We start from the raw sequence: 22,022 nt of genomic DNA on the forward strand, positions 1-22,022 counted from the left end.
TTGCATCATGTGTTATTTCACTGAACCATGCTGGCCGACGTGACGGCCTGAATCCCAAGGCAATGACTCCGAACCAATCAGAATGCAGTGCCTGACGAACCCCGGCTCATCTCCACGTGACGTTAAAACTTCAATGCCGACAGCCAATCAAATCAACGGCCGAGATGTTTGGCCGATGGGAAGAGAGAAACTTTGAGTTTTGAGTGTCTCAGCGTGTAGAATTTTACATTAATCTGTAGAAAGGAAGGTCGTTGTCATTTATATATTTTGTACCGCTCCGACTTCGGCTATCTCACACCTTACGGAGCTCTCATTGGACGCCAATACCAAATTTACGCTAAAACATAGTCGGATGGCGTGATAGAGTCAAGTCCACCCCAGATATTCGCTTTTTTAAGGTCGGCCGAGACAGCTTCATTCAAAAGCTGCTATGAACCCTAACTCTCACTAATCACCAAGCATCCGTGATATCATACGATGCCGCAGATCAAGAGCATAGCCATCATCGGAGCTGGCCCAGCTGGCGCCATTGCAGTTGATGCACTAGCACAAGAGAAAGCATTCGATGTCATCCGTGTGTTTGAGAGACAAGAAAAGGCCGGCGGGTGCTGGTATGTTATTATATAACTCTGATGTATTCACCAATCACCAAATTTAACAAACGACAGGGTTTCAAGAGATGACGAGCCGCCACAGCAGTTCGACTTTGACGGCCTGTCTGCGCGAACAGCAGATGCGCCTCTCAAAATCCCCGAGCACCTCCCGTGCCGGACACCCGTAGTCTCCCAGGACCGGTTCATGGATTCGCCCGTGTACCCGGCGCTGGAGACTAATGTGAACGCGGGAGCTATGTCGTTTTCCCAAGAGGAGATTCCTGAAGTTCGATCTCAGTGGTCGATCGAGCGTCATGGTGCTGACACGCCTTTCCGACACCATTCAGTCATTCAGAAGTATATTGAAGACCTGTTTAATCGGAACGGATATCAGGATCTTGTTCAGTATAACACTACTGTTGAACGCGCGATCAAAGATCCCAGCAGCCAGAAATGGGTGCTCACATTCCGCAGGACGGAAGTTGTGAACGGCGCCAAGTCGGATTACTGGTGGTCTGAAGAATACGATGCAGTCGTTGTGGCTTCCGGACACTACGCTGTACCGTTCATTCCTGTGATTCCTGGGTTGAAGGAGTTCGCTGCGAGGTATCCCGGTAGTGTCCAACATACGAAGCATTACCGGGGGCCTGGGAAGTATCGGGGAAAGGTGAATGAAGTTTCCCCCAAATCTTTATACTATCCACTTACACATCGCAGAAAGTCATCACTGTCGGGGCGTCTGTTTCTGCCGCTGATACTGCAGTGAGCCTGGTTGATAGCGCCCAGACACCAGTAATTGCTGTGGTCCGTGGTCGTTACAACGCCTATTTTGGAGATCTCGCTTTCCAACACCCTAAGATCGAGCGACGCCCGCCCATCTCACACATTACGAGTGATGATCAAGGCGAACGGACTGTGCATTTCGAAGACGGTACCTCTGAACCCGGTGTCGACCACCTAATCTTTGGAACTGGCTTCAGCTGGACTCTTCCTTTCTTACCCGAGGTCGCCACACGGAACAACCGCGTACCGGATCTCTACCAGCATGTCTTTTACAGACATGACCCATCTCTGGTTTTTATAGGCGCAGTGAGTTGATATCAGACCGGAAAAACGATTTCCCGGATTCAAAGCTAACGAAACTTTCCCCAGGTTGGTGCTGGATTGACCTTCAAAGTCTTCGAATGGCAAGCCGTCGCCGCTGCACGCGTTCTCGCCGGCAAAGCAAATTTGCCCTCGATCGCCGAGCAGGAAAAATGGGAAACGGACCGTATTGCACAGAAAAGCGATGGTCCTGGGTTCACAGTGCTCAACCCCGAATTCGAACCCTACTTCGAGGCCCTTCGCAATCTCGCGGGGGAACCTCGTGGCGCAGGCCGGCGCCTACCTCGGTTTGAGCGGAAATGGCTGGCCGATTTCAACGAAGGCCACGAGCGCAGAAAGAGAATGTGGCGACGAGCCAATCAAACGGCTCGGTTGTAAATGTGACTGTACTCCATATCCCGTAGATAGAAAAAGACATAGATCATAAATCAAGCAAGGAGAAATTGAATTATGAGATTCTTTTTTCCCGCTTCTGTCTCACTTTGGCACCGTAATAAGACCAAATTCCACTAACGGACTAACAAGGGCCTAAAAAAATAGGATCAAAGGCAGGAAATGGCATTTCCTCCCGTATATGTTCCTCAGCCCCCGTCAGCTGCTCCACTTCTCAGGCCAATATCTCTAAGCATAGTCTCTTGGCAATTTTCCCCCTCGACCCTATTCAGGAGGTTCAGAAGCTTAAGGGACATGACTTTGACTAAAATCCCTTCCAAATCTCTTCCCCCGAATGTCAAACATCTCTCTATCCACCGATCGACTGCACATCCTCGCCCTAAATAACGCTTAAAATCCTGTTTCGCGTCACAATCTCTCAGTCCGGACCATCCCGGTGAACACAAAATTACAAATCGCAAAAATGACACCTCCTATACACAACGCCAACGGCACACAATTCACACAACCGTCCGAATGCTCCAAAGCGGGCGATGCAATGCCTGCCCTGCCTTCCAACATTCAATTTTATAACCAGGTCCCACTGTACCAACCACAAAGCCCGCACCGAGATATGAAGGATGTTTTGCAGGATTGTTGCTCGAATGGGGTGTGGATATTTTCCGATCCGGATCCTTGCACGGCTATCTGTGATTCGCGCACTGCGGCTGAAGCGAAGAAAGTCATGTACTGCTTGAATGGTCAGAACGTTGTACATGGAACCAAAACGGAGAAAAGTTCGGCGGCGAAGGGTCCGGCGGTGGGATGGGTTTCTTTGCTGGTTGGGGCGATGCTTTTGTCGGGGATGTTGACTTGATGACATTGGGGGGGTGTTTATTTTTCTTGCATTTTGAGATACCTATTTGCGCTTTATGGAGTTTCGATGCATACTGTACATGCGTGTACATATATTTAATCAATATGGCTGAGGCCAGAAGTCAATTGCCTTGTATAACTTCCTTTTATATACACTTTATATAAGCCACTTAGAATCCTTCTATAATTGACTGATTTAGGTCCTCTCTTGGAAATATGCACTTGGCAAGCTCTAATTAACTTGGCGATCGTAATCAACAGATACATTGGCAGATCAATACGCGCTTTCGTCAAACAAGCCAATGCACATGCGCCACAGAGGATGGGATGAACAGACCTGCATACGTCGGCCTGCATAACACACAACTTTGATTCGAGAGATTCAATTGGACTGGCTATGTTCCAGTGAGGAAAAATGGCAACCATATCACATCAATATCTATGAAACACAAACAATGTAGAAGTTGAAGATATATCTGCCAACATTTGACTTCTTCGAACATGATTGACTTGGACTCCAGGCTCATACAATGTGGTCTTCGACTTCGATATCTAGATCCAGCATTATAGGCCTATAGACCGTGAATATCCGTATCTTTCTATCGACTCGAAGGGTTAGACGGGTATTCAATGATACCCAAACACACCATTTAGCCGCTGAATGCAACTATATACCCGGCCATATCTTCAGATTGGCCACGGACAATCTCCGACCCCACGTTATCCCCACGCCATCCCCCGCCATTATCCAAAGTAACCGTCACATCCATAGACCCGACATGTACAATACACACAACAGCGAGACTCTCAATTCACAACATCGCTTCCCTGCAAATAAACCCTAACAAACACCAAAATGGACTCCGTTAAAGGAAGAGTGTACGCCGTAACTGGTCTGGGCGGAATCGGACTCGCCGTTGCACGCCAACTACACTCCCAAGGAGCCCTCCTCTCTCTGGCAGATTTGAGCGAAAACGTCCTCACCATAGCACGGGAGACAATTGAAGCCGAGTTCGGCTCCTCGACAGCCGAGACTATCACAACAACCGCGCTTGATATCGGTAACGCGAGCGCCGTACAAGACTGGATTGCCGGTACTGTTTCACACTTCGGACGACTGGATGGCGCAGCAAACATGGCTGGCACGATTGGCAGGAACCACGGCACTGGCAAATTCGTCGACCAGGATGACGCCGAGTGGGATATGTTGATGCGTGTTAATGTCACCGGACTGATGTACTGTCTGCGGGCGCAGCTGAAGGCGATTACTGCGACTGCGCCCGGTGGGAAGGGCAGTATCGTCAATGCGTCGAGTATCCAGGGACTGAGAGGCTTTGCGCTGCATGCTGGTTATTCGACTACAAAGCATGCTGTTACGGGGTTGACGAAGTCGGTTTCGAAGGAGGTTGGGCCTGAGATCAGAGTTAATGCTGTTGCGCCGTGAGTATTTTGTGGTGGTTGTCTCTGGTGGGCCTGACTGATTGTTCCGAATTAGTGGTTCTATCCAGACGCCTTTGCTTGAGAAGGCAAGGGAAATCCAGGGCGGGATGAGCATTCCGCCGGTTAGTATCCCTCGGCACGGGACGAGTGAGGAGGTTGCTCAGACGGTTGTTTTCTTGCTCAGTGATGCTTCGTCGTATACGACTGGACAGATTCTTAGTGTCGATGGTGGGTGGGAATAGGGTCGTGGCTTCAAGGACATAAATTGTTTTGTAGCGCCATGGCTTGTTATGCCAATGTTATCTATTGATGAAGAACGAAATAAAATGTTCACTAGATGGGACATCATTCCGGGAATCCAGCCAAACGCCGTCATGGTATATGAATGCAATCGCTGAAAAGCACGAAAGAAACATAGTGGAACGGAGAACAGGGCAGGGTGACTGTTATAATTACCTGTATATGCACAGCCATAAACCTATACACGCATCAGCATAAAACACGCATGATTATGAAAGTTTCCATACCAAAGATCATCATCATATAACCCCAACTAGGAGGCCCGTAACCGAGGGCAACATTGGCTGTGGCATTTTGACCTCCAAAAGGCACCGGCCATCCATCCTCATAGTCCAGGTAGTTCCAGCCTAGCTGGGCTTGCTGCGAGACCAGTCAGTTTCCAATTCCAAAGCTAAAGCAAAGCCAAACCCAAGACTCACCCCATGCTTGAAGCCAATAGACGTATTCAAATAATGATAATAGAGAATATCCGGCGCAGAATCATTCTTCGCATCCAAAACACCCAAACCACCAGGCGCATACACAACCCCATGATTCGAACCATAGACCACCGTACCACCGCCGTCGACCAATGACTTGCCCTTTTTATCCTCAAAAGGCCCACGCACATTCTTCGACCTGCCAACGCGAATGCTATACTCCTTCCCACGCTTAGGGAACCCCTTTCGGAAGTTACAGCAGTTCCCATGACTAAACCAAAGATAATAGAACCCTTGACGAAAACTCATCCAAGCACCCTCCTCAGGCCTGATCTTCTCGTCCGGCATAAAAGTTAACTGCACCGCATCTGGCCCATTCGCATTCTTCACAGAAAGCAAATCATCATCCAATGGCACCTGCCATATACCATGCCAGAAGCTTCCGTAGTTGAGATAAGCCTGTCCAGAACCCTGATCAACGATCACAGACGCATCAATCGCATTCGTGATCGTGTACGGCCAGGTCTTGGACCCAGGGCCTTTGCCTGTATTAATGACGACACCATGGTCGGTCCAGGGATTGCCATCAAGGGCTCTCGTCGTTGCGACGCCAATGGCGCTGTTGCGGGACCCTTTTGCGCTGATCGTGTAGTAACAATAGAACGTGCCATTTTTTTCGATTGTTGTCGGCGCCCATGGTCGGGCTCGGTTGCCTTTTTTGATTTTGCTGTCGCCCGCTAGAACTGTGCCGAGCTCTTCCCATGGACCTGATATGTTGGCTGATTTGAGGATTGGGATGTTGATCCCTCCTTTGAAGAGGTAGTAGTGCTCGTTGTGGAAGATGATGTTTGGGTCGTGAGCTGGGATGTTTCCTGGATTTGCCAGGGGGTACTTGTGTGTTGTTTTGTATACTTGTTTCGGTTTGTGGCTCCGGGCTTCGGTTGGGACGGACCCGACCAGTGGAGCTGCGATCGCGATGATTATTGATAATAGTAGAAAGCGATGCATCGTCGCAGTGGTTATGTACATTGAATTATACCCGAAATGTAGGGATTCTATTGGGGGGGGATTGGCCTGTCGGGGGGTTGGGGGTTATCAGATCGTGACACACATGACTCTGCTCTGCCTTTTGATGTCCAGCGCAGTCAAGTGAAAAGGGGGAGAGAACAGTAGAAGCGAAGATAAAGAGTCAAAGGGAGAGAAATCCCTAATATATGCAAGCAGTGAAAAAGAACAGCACAGCCTAGCCTTATCGAAGTCAATTGTAAAGCCAAGTCCTTTGCTTTCTGACTTTTTATGTCTTGGACAGATCGGGATCACATCCACTTCTATATTTGGACGGGTACCTAAAGATACCTGGCTCCACAGCCATTATCAGCCGTATGTGGGCGTACCCCTAAGTACTAGACTCGGCCTGTCTATTTCTTATAATATTGCTTAAATTTCTTGTTTCTTATTGTGTGACATACAAAGATTGCATAGAATCCAGGCCTGATTATTGAATGTCCCCACAGTAGCCACTGTGATGATCAACAGCCAGCAAGACCTTCGCGCTATCAGGCAAGGTTCTCAAAAAACAGTCAACGCTAAAGAAAATAGTTCCGTATAACGGCACTAATCAAAATAAATGCTAACTGTGGCCTAAGGTCTTCACTTTGGTTCGACCTCCCTTGCGTGCCGTCAATGTTGATCTCCCCGATCATGATCTCATGGTGGACCCGGCTAAATGACAACATTCATGATTACGCAACGAAATATGAATGACCGCATTGCGACTAGATTTCTTGATATTTACTGGGTATTCCATGAGCTCAAATATGTACAAGGGGTAGGGGCGTAGCAGATCCAGTCGAGGCGTATATCGTACAGTGTCCGTATAAAAAAATGCTCCATCTGCTCGGGTCAACAGGGGAACGTCATACTTGTCAGATCCTCCCAATCGAAGATCTCCAAGAAAGGATCGAATTCATCAGGCCGCTGGAAATTCATGATTAGCGCGAAAAAGAGCGAGAACCAAAGAGAGCATGTGACTCACTAACGCGCCAGGTTGCGGTGGCGGAAGCATCCCATTGGGATCGAATTCGGGCTGCATCACAGGCACCATTATTGGAGCGGCCATGAACGCAGCTAGCTGGTTGTTTTTGAAATTACCTACCCCTTTGTCGCCGAGGTGATCGCAGTTCATGTGCCGAGAGAAGAGAATCTGCGCAAATGACAGTACTCGTTCGACGACCTGCTGCTTATACATAGGTGCTTGTGCCGGCCAGAGTCGGGCTTTGACTAGTGCGGCGATCGTTGATAGGAAATAATAGTCTTTGGCTCCCTTGGTCACCAAAAGGGAACGCTCTTCCAAGGCGATCAAGGCTGTTTCTACGAGTGATAGGAGCGATTCGGGGACTCCGGGTATATTGTGGAGAATGAAGGTCGAGGAGATGGGATAAGAGGGGGCAGCTGTAAAAGGTATGTTAGTACTCTCATAAGAAGGTATCAAATCTCGGGGAAGACTGACAGGTGTCGCATTCGGTTGTGTGTAGCAATTGGCAGATGGAAATATAGGCATGAATAGTCCATTCGCCAAGCATACATAGCGACAGCGTTCGCGAGATCTCGTGTAGCCGGCGCTGGGTGGTCAATATTCTGGTGGCGGCATCCATGCGAGTACGCGCAGAGGAGGCAAATAGTGATTCTCGTCGGGCTTCAATGGCGAAAGGGGTGTGGACAGATAGTAAAGTCTGCGAGAGTTTAGTCTCAATCAACCCTTTCCAAAGTATTACTTTGTGTTGGGTGGTAATGTCGTTGGAATCTACTGTCACCCACGCAGGAATTCGAGAGAGATGTCGGTTGAGCTCACCATCCAGGCGCTGGATATCCTCATATCGACAGTTGATTCGTGGAGAGTGCATGAGAGAACAAGCCTGAAGGCGCAGAGGTAGCGAACGGCTTAGGATAGACTGGAATGACGAGTCGGTAACTTCGCCCAGTGGTCGGCTTTTGGGAACCTCGGTGCTATTTTCGTGAATTTCGTCGTCGAAAATGTTCAGCCCCGGAGCCGCATCATAGTCAAAGCTTTGGACTGACGGTGGCATTCCTCGGTCAAGAGCAATCTGCAGGTCCAGTTCCACAATGGTTGTCCACAGCCGCCGTCGCATCTCTTTGTTGAATACAGAGATCCGTGCGTACCGGCTCGGATCGCGATGGTATCCTGCCATCATTGCTTGCTTGACCAATGTACTTGTAGTGAGCCAAGCTTGGCTGCGTTTCATCCCGTGGGAGTTGCGCGCCAAAATTAATAAAACAGACAGCCGCATTGATGTGATCTCCGGGCGCTTAGTGTGAAGATTCTCGATCCATTTTTCTGCATGCAGCGTCCATTCCATTGCCGACTGGCACTTGAGTTCGCCCACACTTTTTGACTGCAGACTAGCAAAATCCGCGAGGTTCCATGCGCAGGCAAGGACCAACAGTACCTGAACTGTAAAGGCAGCAGATATTGAGGCTGGACTATCTAACATGGCCCAGAATTGTTCAAGCTCTCGTAAGAAGGATGGAACATGGAGAATGCGGTGAGTGGACTCGATATAAGTGATATACAACCCAATCAGTTCATCAACCACGCCGCGCGACGGCAGCATGTTAATTAACGAAGCCGTCGTGGGGTCAGGGAAGGGTCGATTGAGCACCATGAGTTTGAATAGCCCGCGTTTGACCCTCCTCAGATCTGGCTGAAGTTGCGCGAAAATCGGAGTAGAAAGTCTGATCTCTTCTGCAAACGATCTTATATCCGGAAACTACGAACATGTCAGCCTCTGTATTTTGATTGCCATTGACAATTGGAATCGAAAGAGCAGATGGGGGAAGGAAAATGGGGTAGGTGCAGACCTGTGCAACTAGACTAGCAAAGATGCCTGATCCGCTAAAGCGCGTTTTAGTTTCCTGGCCCCTCATCATCATGCGAGGAGCAAGGTCTAGCTGGTCCGTAGGTGACAGCGGGTCCTCTTCTTCGTCAAGATGCGCATAAACGACCCGCGATGGTGCTTGCATATCTTGCTCTGATGCAGGCGCCGGGCGTTTGGGACGCTGTAAGCCCATGTTCACATAAGGTTCCTGATTGACAGCAGCCTTCGGAGCACCGAGAACGGTTTCCAAAAAGCAGTCCTTTCGCTCTCTGTCGTGTGGTCGACCTCTGTAAGGCGGTGCAAGAGCATGCCCCGTAAGGCCATGGTAATCATGATGCATTGGGCTACCAGCCATAGCCATGCGTGGAGGTTCGCTCGCTGGGAAAGGCTCCGTCCGGGTTGACACAGTTGGTATTCCCGAGTCTGGAGGTGTGTCAATCGGGGTATCTGCAGGCATAGACCCTGTAGATCTTTGGTCGGCGACAAATGCAGTAGTCGCGACAGTGCTTGGCTGCTGCCATAAGAAGCCATCCTCATATGTGCATTTGCTCGGGGTTCTGCTCTTTAAACAGCGACTGCAAGTGGGATATTCGCGATCACATCGTAACTTGCGCGTGCGACACTGCGTGCACGCCATTGTGCGGCGGCGACGCTTGCGCACGCGGTCGGGCTGGGCATTCCCTACATCCATCTCGGTGTTGAAGACTCGGGTTATACTTAGGAGAGTTCTTACGTCCGAGATGTGTGGGAAGTTCTGGGAATTGGCTCAGCCCCGGCTTACGTGGTCCCGCTCTGCGCCCGTGGGCCGGCCCAATGCGGAAAGTCTGACCGACGTCGCGTGGTTTTTTTCAATTTTCTTGTTTTTTTTAGTTTCGTCTTGTTTTTGCATTGACATTTCTCTTCTCTTTCTATTTCTTCGGGATATCGTGCACATACTCTGTCGCATCTATTTTTCGAATGGCCAAAATATTAGTCTCGATATCATGAACACACCCAAACCGGGCGAAAGTGTCACTATACGGGTTTCAATGCATTGACACGGGTATATCATCCTGTCCTTCACACTTCGGAATCGATCATCTTTGAAGGCTCATGTTGTACCGGAAAATATCCAAGCATTGACAATGGGCAACTGCATGTCTTGGCAACCTCCAGGCAATGACATGCGCACACGATAATCCCCGATGTGACTCTGGTTCCGAATCAAGATACTCAGCACCGCCGGGAGGTTATACGCGTTTATGGGACCCAAGTCCTTCTTTGCTCGCCAGGATCCTACAGGTAACCATATAATACTAGGTAAACGTTTGTCATATTGATTGTCACTCACAAAATCATCCTATTTGAGCCTGCAAATCGACATCTTGTCTTAAAAGTCAGTCACAACAGAGTGCTGCCTACTTCAACAGCCAATGTCCTCGTAATTTCATCGCCCTTTGAACGAGATTTTGGATCCATACAGCATACAAGAATCATAGGTGACAGTCTTGATACCGTTTTGTCTCGCGATATCACGAATAGTATATGTTTTTCAAAGACGTGGTCAAAGCGTGGGTTGATATCGAGTGGATTTCTGCGCGCGGATCTGACAGCCTAGACGGTACACTCATCAATGGCTAATTGCCATAGCCTAAGGATAGCAAGATGTGACGTGTACCTCAGGCTTGGTGATTCCACGTGGGAGATGCAGATCAGATGGATGTTAGCTGCAGCTCTCCGCATTAGGCTAAAGGAAAACTACGGAGTATGTACGCCCGAGGATCAAACGGGGTCCCTTAATGTATCTCCACTTAGCATCAGCCCTAAAAAGATCCGGGTCTGGAGATAGCGCATCGGCTCGGAGTTCGGGCTTTTCGACCGGGCTCGGCATATACCTCGGAGTTACTTTGGCGTACACATATATCTCAACTCCTGATCTCAAACCTCAACTACAAAACACCCAAAACCTGAACCCAACTTGCAAATTTTGACCTTGTCTACATATATCAAGCAAGCTTCGATCATGCTACGCTCCTTGCTTTCCTTGGGCCGCATGGGCACCAGCGCTAACGACTACCTCTTTCCCAAAGTGGATCCTAAAGAGGACGGCCCCGAATGTTTAAAAGACTGCGCAGACTGCACAACTCAATTCCCATCAAAGTCAAAGTCGAGACCTCAAGAGCTCTCTATGGTCAAATCAAGGAATTTCAAGTCCATGTTCTCGTAGCAACGGGCCAATCTGACTGGAAGGAAAAGAATGTCGAAAATATAAAAGGAAGTTTGATGGAATCATTCGATGGGGCGAAGTCAGACCACGGCGTAAGCTTGAAACTTCACATCTAGCCTACCTTCAATAACACCCGATCTAGCACATAAAAGTCTCGGCATCAAATATCACTCGTCCAGAACAGCCAACCACGGACAATTCTGACCAGGGCACGACAGTCCTGATTCTACCATCATTCACATACGTCGACTCCGTCACACAGACAGACGTTCCAGACCTAATAGCCAGATTCATTGACCACCCTATCGATCATCAAAATGGAAACGGCACTATCTCTCCCGTCAATGGAATGAGCGCTCGACCCTGTGAACTTGACTACGTGATCCTACTATGCTCGCACGGACGCCGAGACGCGCGCTGTGGTATTACAGCGCCACTCATTAAGCGTGAGATGGAGCGGCAACTCCGTCCGCTGGGGCTGGACCGGGATGCGGATGACTCTCGGCCTGGCGGGGCGGGCATTTTCTTTGTGTCGCATGTCGGCGGGCACAAATTTTCTGCGAATGTTTTGATCTATCGCAAGAAGGATCAACAGATGATTTGGCTTGCGCGGGTACGCCCTGAGCATTGTGAAGGAATTGTTAAGTACACTATTCTACAGGGGAAGGTTGTGCATCCTGAGACACAGCTGAGGGGTGGGTTTGATCGAGTGAAAGGGTTGACGAGTTGGTGATTGGAGATAATGGAGTCCTGGCTTTGGTTTTAAAGGGCAATCTTTAACACTTTAATAACGAGGAAAGTATCACGCGCTGAAGTTTTTGGGCAAAAATGGAATGATCCGTAGTATGTATTAGATACCGCTCGGTCTCTTGTCTCTTGTATAGCAGCACAAAACCTAGGAGTCACACCGATCAAACCAGACCTTTTCTCCTTTCAAAGCGGGTTCCAAAAGGAGTCCAACTCTTTTCACCACACCGGTAGCATCAATATAAAATTCCACTGGGAAGGGCGGCAACAAATTGAGTCCTGAATTATGGATGCGGCCCACGAAATGTTCTCCGCTTGCATGAACAATGGAAAGTTCACATGGAATGACTCGATCCCGCAGGTCAGCCATGAGTCTATGACTCATGAATTCAATTCTAATAGTCAAACCCATGGAGTTTTTGTATGTTCCAGCATATTTAGATATATGCAAGGCACATGGGATTGGCGGGTTGGGTAAAGAAGGGAACAACCGTTCCTTTGAGTCCTCCATATCCTCATTTTTATGACTTGAGTCCCATGTCTTGGTTTGTCTTGCAATGCAAGCATCGATCTGCTGCTCGTATTTCGGATCATCAGATAGACCAAGTCGCCTGTCCAAAAGATAAGTGATCAATCTAAACGCAGCATATCGAGCCGAAGAGGAATTGCCCATGACCACAAATCCAAAATCCTTCTCAGGGACGAAGCCCACCCAGGTTCCGTAGCCAGGCCAGCCACCGGCATGGCTATACAAATGCTGACCGCGGTAGTTATCCACGACCCACCCGAGCGCGTACCCATGATACGGAGCCGGCAGACTCAAGTCATCATCCTGAAAGTATATCGTCCGCGGATATGTCAAGCAGTCGTGCCCTTTCAACGGCCCAGCTTTTTCAATCAACTCCCGTATCCAACGGCTGTAATCGAGAACGTTGCTGACGATAGCACCAGCACCACTGTTAGCTGCCCAGTCATTATGTGGCCGTGGAATGAACGTTCCGCCTTCCCTCGTGGGAACCCAGTCGTATGCTTGCACAAGTTTTGCGGCGGTCAATGGGTTTGCCTTTGCTTCGTTTGGCGAGAAAAACGTTTCGCTCATACCAAGCGGGTCCCAGATGCGTTTCTTCATGAACGCTCCCAGATTTTCGCCGGTGTGTTGCTCCAACGCATGCGATATGGCAATGAACATGTGATTGCTGTAGTGGTATTTGGTGCGCGGTGGTGTCGCGAGGGGCATGTATCGCATCGCGCGAACTATGGAGCGTGATGTTTCGCCCGTCTTTGGGTATAGAACCGAGGTCCAGTTATACTCCGGTATACCTGATCGATGCGATAGGGCATCTTCAAGAGTCGTATTCTTGGTAGCGTAGTCGTTCTCCAGGATAAAGTCATCTGGGATTAGAGAAGACACGGGCGTGTCCCAGTCGATTGGGGACTTGGTGATCTTGCTGTCCTTGATTGCCATGGAGGTCGCAGCACCTGTGAAAGCCTTGGTGGTGCTACATGTTGAGAACAACGCGTCGGTTGTCATGTCCCGTTGTGGTCGATCTGTGCTGGGATTTGGCAGTTCCGCCTTTCCATATGCCTGTATCCCGTGAGTATCTGATACATCAAGTAAATTAATGGACTTACCTTAGTGTATGTATTGGGGCCATGAAGAATCGAGATACTCAAGCCGGGGACTTTCCATTTTTCTAATTGCTCTTTCACAAGAGCATCAAACTCGTCATCGAACGGGGACTGCTCGCAGGACATGGCCATTGTCAAAAGAAAAAGAGGATGATGATGGAAGAGGTCGCTAGGGCCTGGTTCTATCAGTGTCGTTGATACTAGGCAGAGACATTCCGAACAATCTCACCCCCCGCACATTCAAGACTCTGGACTGGGGGAGGGTCCGAGGTCATTGGAACTAAGCCTATATTGGAATTTCTGACAGCCTCAAGTCTTAAATCAACCGTCAGCCTAACAGGCTGACGGGATGTCATTAATGCATGGTATTCGCTTCAACGCTCATAGTAATTACAGCTCTAGCTAGATCACAAGCACGTGTTCACCTAGAGATCTAAACATGTCACACCAGTCCCCATTATGCCGCGGTGACTTCCATAAATCCTCCAACGCTGTGCGGACCAACAGTACAGCGTTGAAGCGTAAGTATTTGTATATGAAATCAAGTCTCTCCAAAACAAAGGCCTGCTGATCTGGTAGGAAAGTGTGGGCGCCCATGACGTACAATGGGAATATTATACAGTTATGGGCCTTAGAAAGAGGCGAGATGCTTTTGATGCACTCCACACAGGACTGAACATGCTGTTGCACCAAACAATGCCTCGGTGGAAGGCCACAGATTGCTCGGTATAGGTAGACGAGTGCACTGTGTTGAAAAGCACGCGTGAAGGAATCAGCCTGCATCCTTGGTTCAAGCGTCGATTCATGCACAGTGTAGGCATTGGAATTTTCCATGTGGTCAAGGTTGAGAGTCTGGAATGACGGCTGTAGACACCGCTCAAAAGCTTGTACCACTTCCATTGCAAATGTCTCCGGGTCTGTTCTGATCTGCTGGCGATACAGTGACATTTCTGCAAGTATTCGAAATACTGATGCAAGTGTCGTTCCGTTATAGGTTTCCTGGTCCCACCACACTGTCCCGTGTTCTATCTGTGTCCAGATTTCAGCAGGAAAGCAAGGAGCTCGGTCGTCCAGCAGAGCCTTTGTCAGGTCTGTAGATGCAAACTCTGATAGCAACATAGTGATGTCCTTCTGACCCATGTTGATAAGAGCTGTAAAGCCTCCAAGGTGATCAACAATCGCTTGGACGCCCACGTGGTGACTTGCTGTCGAGGCAGATGGATGACCACATTCAATAAACCCGTCCAGAAAATAGAGCAGAAAGACTGCGATCAGCAGGGGCGAAAGTGATGCATTATTGGAATTATTGGTTCGAAGCTGCTCCCTGACTGAAGCCAGGCAGCTCATTCTTTTATCAAATGGTGCGGTGACCGTGTTACTCCCAGCCTTGTCCCGCAGTGTGCGATGCGCCTCGGCCAACTCACATACAGCCAGAAGTACCGGCTGACATTCCATGGCGAGAGGTATGGGTGGTGGGCAAGGATGAGCCGCAGTGGTGAAAAGAGGCCATACAGCGAATTGAAAGTATTCAAGGGCCTTGAGGTCCCCAATGGCCAAGGACTTTTCTGTTAAGTGCATATTGAGGCTCATAAATGGAGGTTGGGACATGATCAAGCTTTTAGTTGTCGGTGGAGTCTTTTTCCATCTGATCAAAAGCTTGTCGTAACAGCACTTTGCCCCAGATGAAACACATCTCTGGCAAAAGGGCTTCCCAAGATCACACTTCACCCGGCGGTGTTTGCAGGGCCAACACGAGCCTTGAACTGTACGCTCACGTTTTGGGGGCATATCTGTACGGCTCTCATTGCGGTACAATACGAAGAGACAAAAATGGGAGTTATCAAGCGTTCGACGAAGTCGAATAACCGAGGAAACGGAGACAACTGATAAGAAGTGCGGGGAGGGTCACATGACATCATGTGACCTCCACGTGCAAGGTACGTTATGCTTATCTTCCCCTGAATTCTTACTGGTAAGAGGCTCCGGGGGATATCCGAGATCTAGGTTTTAGTGCGAAGTTTGACCAAAACAAATGACCCATTCAAACTTTCTATGGGAACTTGCTGATTCTGGGACATTTTTGTCTGCATATATGGGATGAACACCTGATATGTAGGCATTGCTGACGAAAAAAATGTGTTATATTTTGATAGCACCCCGCGGTGTGTCAAAAATATATTGACCAGAGTTATCATTGGTCGTTGAGACGTTCTTGCTGGACTGTGCGTATGATGTTCTGCTCCTTGTTCAACACAACGGTCAATGATGCGGAGGACTAATTTGTAAGGCCAGATATGGCCTGCTTCATAGCTTACTTGTGCTCCCTTGACACGAGAGCTCTATCGACAATTTATTAGTAATTTATTCCGATGACTTTCTTTATTAGAAACGCGTGCTAGTTCCGCTTCTCTTTGCTCGAAGAAGCTGACACATTTAGCAGATTTGACTTTTCTGCATCCTTTGGGATTCATTTGAACATAGATTGCCTTTGCAATGAGAAGATCGCAATCAATCTTCTCCAATTTCATAAGGTTACTAATTGTATCAACGTGAGATCGCTGAACTTCAGCTACCTTTTTAGCTAGTTCTAGGCCGTACTCCGCGGTAAGCTAACCGATAAAGCTATACGGCTCTGGCTTTAGATAATCGCCGAGTTCCATTTTGTTATTTGTGATAAGAAACAATAACTAAGAGTTGGTGACTTGACGTTTCGATCTGTTGCCCTGGAGCATGCTTAACGCGCCTCCAACATGGACGCTTGTGCTGGTTTGGATCTTTATACTGTTTTGAGATATGTATACTGTTTTTAGATTGATGCGCAACTCGTACGCTCAATATTCTGGCTCCAATAATTATAATTTCTGACTCCGTTGGCACAGTTTTAGATGATATATAGTCGTCTAGTTAGTACGGTTGGGTCCTCCACCGGGATGGCAGGATATGTTGAGCTGGCATGGCGGCCATTTTTGTACAGTACTTGGAATCTTTAGTGTAGGAACTATTGTGATAAATAAATAGAGAAAGATACGATGGGACAGTAGCGACCCAATACAAAAGTAAGTGCAATTTATAGTTAACAGATGATTTGCCGTTTTATACTTATCTACAGAGGCTGCCGTAGAAGCAGTAGTCAGTGTTTCCACAATTGCTTTGACTGTATCATATGCACTACCCATATCTGTGGTTGTGGCTTTTGGAATATCTGATCTTCCACTGAGACCATTTTTTCCTAGGCGCCTACGCCCTGTGGTCAATTGGGTTGGGCTCATCTATTGCTGTGTCACTACAGTGTTCTTCTTTCTTCCTGGGAAGCCATCTCCCAGTGTTGTCACAACAAACTGGGCAGTTTTAGTCTTTGTGGTGATGCTGTTTATTGCAATGGGGTTCTGTTTTACTAAAGGAAAGCGCACGTATTTGGGAACAGACGGTGCATTCAGTATTGGGAGAGCCTGGAGAGGTATTTCTCGCCGCACAGATAGAAGTCCCAGATAGTGTATGGTTTGCAATAAGGGTCAGTAAATCATAATAATTTGATACCTATACATGTAGATCGGACGGGGTCATTCCCTGGTCCGGACAAAGATAGGTGGATAGCAATTACGTCGGTAAGATTACTCGAACGCCCAATGGAGCAATACCGGATACTTTTCAATCACTCAAAAGAGCAATGCACGTAGTTAGTAAGTGGACCATTGAAAGCTCTAATAAGATCAGACAAAATGCCCAGGTGGTGCCCAGTACTGCGTTGTTATGTACTACATACGGAGCACGGAGTACGACAATATGTTGTAAGGGCATGCATAAATGGGGGTCCCCCCACGTGAAAGCTCACGTGACATCTTATGTCGTAGGACCAATTATATCGAACTTATACAGCTCTCAACCCCCACACTGTAGGACCTCGACATGGGACGTCAAAGGAAGAAAAAAAAGTAGGGAGCTTCTCTTTGATTGCGTATCATCCTCAGTGCAGGGGTAATGTTAATCTTCCCTGTATATTTTCAGTCTACAGTAGGCCCCGAGGGCGAAATATCTATTTGTGAAGTTCAATATCACCTCACTTTCTGGCAGAAACATACCGCCTGTCTACTCGGGCTAAATGCATTGCACATAGCCGTTGCAATATCAGACCGCCTACCACTTTGATCTGATTTAGGTTAATTAGGTCGCGTCGCGTGACGCGCATCGATCTATTTACGGCCAGACTACCCTTCTCTCAGGTTGTCTCATAACACGTGCAATGCAACAATGGCCGACAACGTTCTGAATTCCAGTGCTGAAATTGGCGCCCAAGCTGTCAATGTGCGTGCAGAATTGAAAACATGGGAGAAAGCCTTCGCGTCGGCCAATGGGGGCCGCAAAGCTGGACGCGATGACATCAAACAAAACGCAGATATCGGTAAGATCTTTTGCGATATGATATTTAAAATCACAGAATTACTAATTCCAAATTTTCTTCGATGCACTAGCTGCTAAATACAAGGAATACAGTCGCCTCAAGGCTCTTGAGGCATCCCTACGCCGTCGCGAAAATAGTCGACCAGAGCCCTATGATAGTCACTCAAAAAAGCGGAAACATGCATCTCCCCCCAGTCAGGATGGTGCATTTCTTCAAGTCACACCCCGCAAATCATCCAGAGGACTCTTTGCGACGCCATCCAACAATCGCACCAAGCAACACCCGGCGCAACTAGATCCGTATGACTCGCCGTCGACTCTTCGCAGACTCTTTAGTCCCAGCACACATCGACAAGGATTACCAGCACCCTCGCCATTCAAAGTCGCAATCGGGCCTACGCCTCAGCGTGACGGAAAGACATTAGGGCTATTCGATATGCTATCTGAATCTGGTGGGAGTAGTGGAACGCCTTCTGCCACAAGGCAAACGAATAACCTAACAGCCACGTTCCAAACACCATCCAAACGAAGACCTGTGAACACAATTCCCGAAGACCCGGAAGAAGAAGCTCAGCATGAGACCCCCAGACTTGCGCGGACCCCTGCGTCTGAAACCAAGCAGTTCTATCTTGCAAATTTATTCGCAACACCGACGACAATGCGTTATGCCGCCATAGTAGAAGCAGAGGATAATGCAGATGCACAGAAAAAGAATTCGCTGAACCCTGCGCCTGAAATATCACCACAAGAAGCGCAGTCTGGGACACCATCTTTCCTCCGTCGCTCTAACTCCGGTCGCTATCCGCCACCTAGCGCAATGCCTGATGTTCCAGGACTCAGTCCTATTGTTTCACGCAAGCCGCAAAGATTTGCCAGTAAGGGGTTAACGCACTTGGTCCAAGGACTGCGAGACATGGAGGAGGATCGCATGGACGACGACTGGGATGTGATGCGCGAGATGGAGGAAGAGGCGGAAGCGGAAGAAGCCGCCAAGCTCCAAGTTGAGGACAGTCAAGGGCCAGACATGAACCGAAAATACAAGAAGAAGGGTCAGAAGCGGACAACCCGAAGGGTGATCATGAGGCCAGTGATTCATCAACCAAAGCCTAAACCAAACCCAGCTCCTGCGATGGAGGAGGACTGGGAACACGAGGACGACCTTGTAGCAGTTCCGGAGACGCAGCAACCACCTGCTACCAACGACAGCTGGGATGATGTCTCAAGTGATATAGAGCGGGCAGACGAGGCTGCTTCACTTCATTCCATGTCGGAGCCCGAGCTTGACACTGAGGCTGAGTTTGATCCGGACTCGGATGAGGATCCCGAATTCGGAGAACAACCAAAGCCCGTGGCTAGACCGAAGAGTTTCTCGGAGAGAATCAAGGAAGCTGTTTCGTCTGCCTCGAAGCCTGATGAACAACAACCCCTAGGAAAACCTCCGAAAAAGCCTTCCGAGACTGCTGAATCAAAGAAACCTCGTGCCCGGAAGATCAAACCCGAGGCTCATGCGAATTATCGATCAATAAGCATCAACAGAGGTTCCTCGCGGGGTAGAGGCCGTTTTCGCCGGAAGTAAAAACCGGACAGCTCTGCTCTTTCATGAATTAACGACTACATTCATACATTCATATTTAGCATACATAGCATGTCATTTGAGAAATTCATAGCGTATCATCACTCAGACCAAGAACTATGTATCAAATGCTGAAACAATCCCGAACAATAGTACGTCTCCAACTACCGATCAGATCCAACTACCAAAATGTCGCTGGCGTCGCAACAAATTTGAAGCCCGTTCTTGTGGACACATGTCCCTCGCAAGACTCGCTTTTTTAACCCAGATCCACCCTCTCAGTCTTTATCGGGATATGCGAGGACCCAGGTAGCCATAGCGGAAACCGCAATGGGATTCGTCGGTTCGGTCCCATTGAGTCCATGATTTTTGAGGGATGCCCGGGCAGCTTAGGCTTCCGAGTGATGAGGACCAGCATATCTCGAACGGCACGATTTTCCTCGCGAGATTGATGCACAGGAGACACACTGTGCTTGTAGCTGTTGTCAGCAAACATCAAGGTATCCAAATAGTGGCGGTGCTGAAATCGGTCGACGATGAGACCAGGTTCGGCTTCATACCCCGAGATCCCTGTGGTCTCGCTATTATCATGAAACAGCGTGACTCCACTGTCTTTGCGAAGGTTCTCAGAGTGCAAGAGTACTGTCATTGTGTGATCCCCGCCATCTTCATGCACCCCTTCCAGGGCGGGATGACGCTGGATGTCATTCTTAGTGAAGGTGCGGACATTGAAACAATTACAGATCCAGCTATCACTATCATAGTCCAGCCCCTGGCGCCGGTCCACGGGGAACCTTTGCATCATGATCGACTTGAATACAAACAGTGCTTGGACAACGGTGTTATGCTGGAATTCAGAGCTCAGAGGTGGAAAATCCCAAACGAATCCTAAGTCATTACGCTTGTAGTTTTCCTCCTCTGTGAGAGCGAAGACCTGGTCCTCCAGTCGCATTGCCTCACATTTCTCCGGATCGAGAGCAAACTGGCCCAACCCAATGGTCCGATAATCTACGGTGGGATCTTTGCCGAGAAGGTCGCTGATGAGTCTCATGTGTTCGAAATCATCATGTCTTGCGCCGAGTCCCTGCAAGACTGGAATGAGTGCTTCCCCTTTGATGAAGATTCGTTTTTCTTGCATATATATCGTTCGAAATTCCAGGATCTTGGCCACCGCCCTGTAAAAGTCGGCTGATTGGAGTTGGTTGAGTACATTGAGGTCATCCCGCGACTGAGAATGGCCTTCGCATGTCTGATCCATGCGGTCACTCTGTTGTGGATGGGGGACTCCGTTGGGCATGGGACCTGGCGGATTCATTGTTGATTTGACCGATAATACTCAACTCAGGACTGTACTACTTTTATAAATGCCGATGCCAGTCTTCAAAACACGAAAAGGAATGAGCTTTCTGTTGATCCATATATCCTACTCCCCATTAGTACAGTAACATTCGCCCGGTGGCAAATCTAGGATCAACAGATGGGGAAGCACAAGATTATATCGAGGGTAGGATCGGCTGAAAGCATATGCGCCATATGATCGAAGCTCATTAAACGTGTATTCTTGATATATAATTGAAGAAATAGGTGAGTCTTTCGAATCTTGCCAGTGGCATGTATTGAGTTCCAGGTAAGGAGATAGATAGGACTTGAGGGACTGCAGGTGCAGCGTGTGACCTTGAAACAAGTCATTAACCGAAAGGTAGGCTTAGTGGCAATACCACCACGTTGGATTGATTTAGTGTAGCTGCATGAGTCAAGTCTTAGGGATGAGGGTTTCTCTTCATCGACGATTTATCAAAGTCCTGTGTTGACGTTTAGTATGTATCATTCTACCTGGCAGGAAATGTTAGGATAAAATAACACCGTCTGAGCTCAATAAAAAGTGTCATTGTGTAGCAGACGGAAAATAAGTCCGCCAACTTCTAGAGGTACATGGGAACAAGTTGCCTGCTGGTGCAAGATCAAGATCAAGGTCCCATGAGCAGGGTTTTCGAGACGCCGAGACCGGATGGCTACGCGCCTATTTGCATAGTATACAACCTGCGGTAGTATACAACCTGCGGGCAGACGGGGAGGTCTACTCAGCCAGCCACAATAAGTTTAGTGACGAATCCCACCATTCACTTTGTCAGATGCCGATGCATTGACTACAGCAATATTGAAAACTTGTATCACTGCAGAACAAGAGCCCCTGCGGGGAGGGACGCGACCTTCGCCACAGGGTCTGCAATTAGTAGGCAATGGACAATGAAGAGATTCTCGGCGCTCTCCAACGCTCGAAAATGCACTGAATAATCTCGAAAATGTCTGCAATGAGCTTCATGGTGATTTACATATCAGTGCCATCGGAAGCTACATATGCCTGAGCTGTGAGGAGGGAAATCCTTGATCAACGTAGCCATCTATTAGCGAAATGGCTCGAGGATTGGGCCCAATCGGATTGGCAGTACCTGTGTGATTGCTTTAACT

At 48.5% G+C, this 22,022-nt stretch overlaps 10 protein-coding genes across 10 annotated transcripts, besides 1 other annotated feature; 5 read left to right on the forward strand and 5 right to left on the reverse strand.

Annotated features, from left to right (window-relative positions):
• Positions 1–477: 477 nt before the first annotated feature.
• On the forward strand, positions 478–2,075 carry N7500_009896 (uncharacterized protein; the record flags this gene model as incomplete). Its single annotated transcript, XM_056681035.1, has 4 exons — positions 478–611; positions 669–1,260; positions 1,311–1,682; positions 1,746–2,075. The coding sequence occupies 4 exons, from the start codon at positions 478–480 to the stop codon at positions 2,073–2,075; spliced, it is 1,428 nt and encodes a 475-aa protein (XP_056528417.1).
• Positions 2,076–2,553: 478 nt separating this feature from the next.
• Positions 2,554–2,946, forward strand: N7500_009897 (uncharacterized protein; the record flags this gene model as incomplete). The annotated part of the gene is made up of 1 exon (XM_056681036.1): positions 2,554–2,946. The coding sequence occupies one exon, from the start codon at positions 2,554–2,556 to the stop codon at positions 2,944–2,946; it is 393 nt and encodes a 130-aa protein (XP_056528418.1).
• Positions 2,947–3,801: 855 nt separating this feature from the next.
• Positions 3,802–4,627, forward strand: N7500_009898 (SDR family NAD(P)-dependent oxidoreductase; the record flags this gene model as incomplete). The annotated part of the gene is made up of 2 exons (XM_056681037.1): positions 3,802–4,385; positions 4,441–4,627. The coding sequence occupies 2 exons, from the start codon at positions 3,802–3,804 to the stop codon at positions 4,625–4,627; spliced, it is 771 nt and encodes a 256-aa protein (XP_056528419.1).
• A 210-nt stretch (positions 4,628–4,837) lies between these two features.
• N7500_009899 (uncharacterized protein) lies at positions 4,838–6,133 on the reverse strand (the record flags this gene model as incomplete). Its single annotated transcript, XM_056681038.1, has 3 exons — positions 4,838–4,863; positions 4,913–5,045; positions 5,105–6,133. 3 exons carry the CDS (start codon positions 6,131–6,133, stop codon positions 4,838–4,840), a joined length of 1,188 nt encoding a protein of 395 aa, XP_056528420.1.
• Positions 6,134–7,006: 873 nt separating this feature from the next.
• N7500_009900 (putative C6 transcription factor) lies at positions 7,007–9,691 on the reverse strand (the record flags this gene model as incomplete). Its single annotated transcript, XM_056681039.1, has 4 exons — positions 7,007–7,081; positions 7,140–7,555; positions 7,614–8,892; positions 8,984–9,691. The coding sequence occupies 4 exons, from the start codon at positions 9,689–9,691 to the stop codon at positions 7,007–7,009; spliced, it is 2,478 nt and encodes an 825-aa protein (XP_056528421.1).
• Positions 9,692–11,002: 1,311 nt separating this feature from the next.
• N7500_009901 (sucrase/ferredoxin-like domain-containing protein) lies at positions 11,003–11,939 on the forward strand (the record flags this gene model as incomplete). Its single annotated transcript, XM_056681040.1, is given in 3 exon segments — positions 11,003–11,170; positions 11,182–11,298; positions 11,349–11,939. 3 exon segments carry the CDS (start codon positions 11,003–11,005, stop codon positions 11,937–11,939), a joined length of 876 nt encoding a protein of 291 aa, XP_056528422.1.
• Positions 11,940–12,101: 162 nt separating this feature from the next.
• N7500_009902 (Peptidase S12 Pab87-related C-terminal) lies at positions 12,102–13,714 on the reverse strand (the record flags this gene model as incomplete). The annotated part of the gene is made up of 2 exons (XM_056681041.1): positions 12,102–13,538; positions 13,586–13,714. The coding sequence occupies 2 exons, from the start codon at positions 13,712–13,714 to the stop codon at positions 12,102–12,104; spliced, it is 1,566 nt and encodes a 521-aa protein (XP_056528423.1).
• A 270-nt stretch (positions 13,715–13,984) lies between these two features.
• Positions 13,985–15,160, reverse strand: N7500_009903 (uncharacterized protein; the record flags this gene model as incomplete). The annotated part of the gene is made up of 1 exon (XM_056681042.1): positions 13,985–15,160. One exon carries the CDS (start codon positions 15,158–15,160, stop codon positions 13,985–13,987), a length of 1,176 nt encoding a protein of 391 aa, XP_056528424.1.
• Positions 15,161–17,488: 2,328 nt separating this feature from the next.
• Positions 17,489–17,518: a sequence feature (Short protein (N7500_009904, KAJ5154465.1) was converted to a misc_feature.).
• A 312-nt stretch (positions 17,519–17,830) lies between these two features.
• sld2 lies at positions 17,831–19,556 on the forward strand (the record flags this gene model as incomplete). The annotated part of the gene is made up of 2 exons (XM_056681043.1): positions 17,831–17,981; positions 18,052–19,556. 2 exons carry the CDS (start codon positions 17,831–17,833, stop codon positions 19,554–19,556), a joined length of 1,656 nt encoding a protein of 551 aa, XP_056528425.1.
• A 256-nt stretch (positions 19,557–19,812) lies between these two features.
• N7500_009906 (uncharacterized protein) lies at positions 19,813–20,868 on the reverse strand (the record flags this gene model as incomplete). Its single annotated transcript, XM_056681044.1, has 1 exon — positions 19,813–20,868. One exon carries the CDS (start codon positions 20,866–20,868, stop codon positions 19,813–19,815), a length of 1,056 nt encoding a protein of 351 aa, XP_056528426.1.
• Between the last annotated feature and the right edge of the window lie 1,154 nt (positions 20,869–22,022).

The sequence above is a fragment of the Penicillium coprophilum genome, assembly GCF_028826855.1.
Source record: "Penicillium coprophilum strain IBT 35676 chromosome Unknown utg000006l_segment0_segment0, whole genome shotgun sequence".
NCBI lineage: Eukaryota > Fungi > Ascomycota > Eurotiomycetes > Eurotiales > Aspergillaceae > Penicillium > Penicillium coprophilum.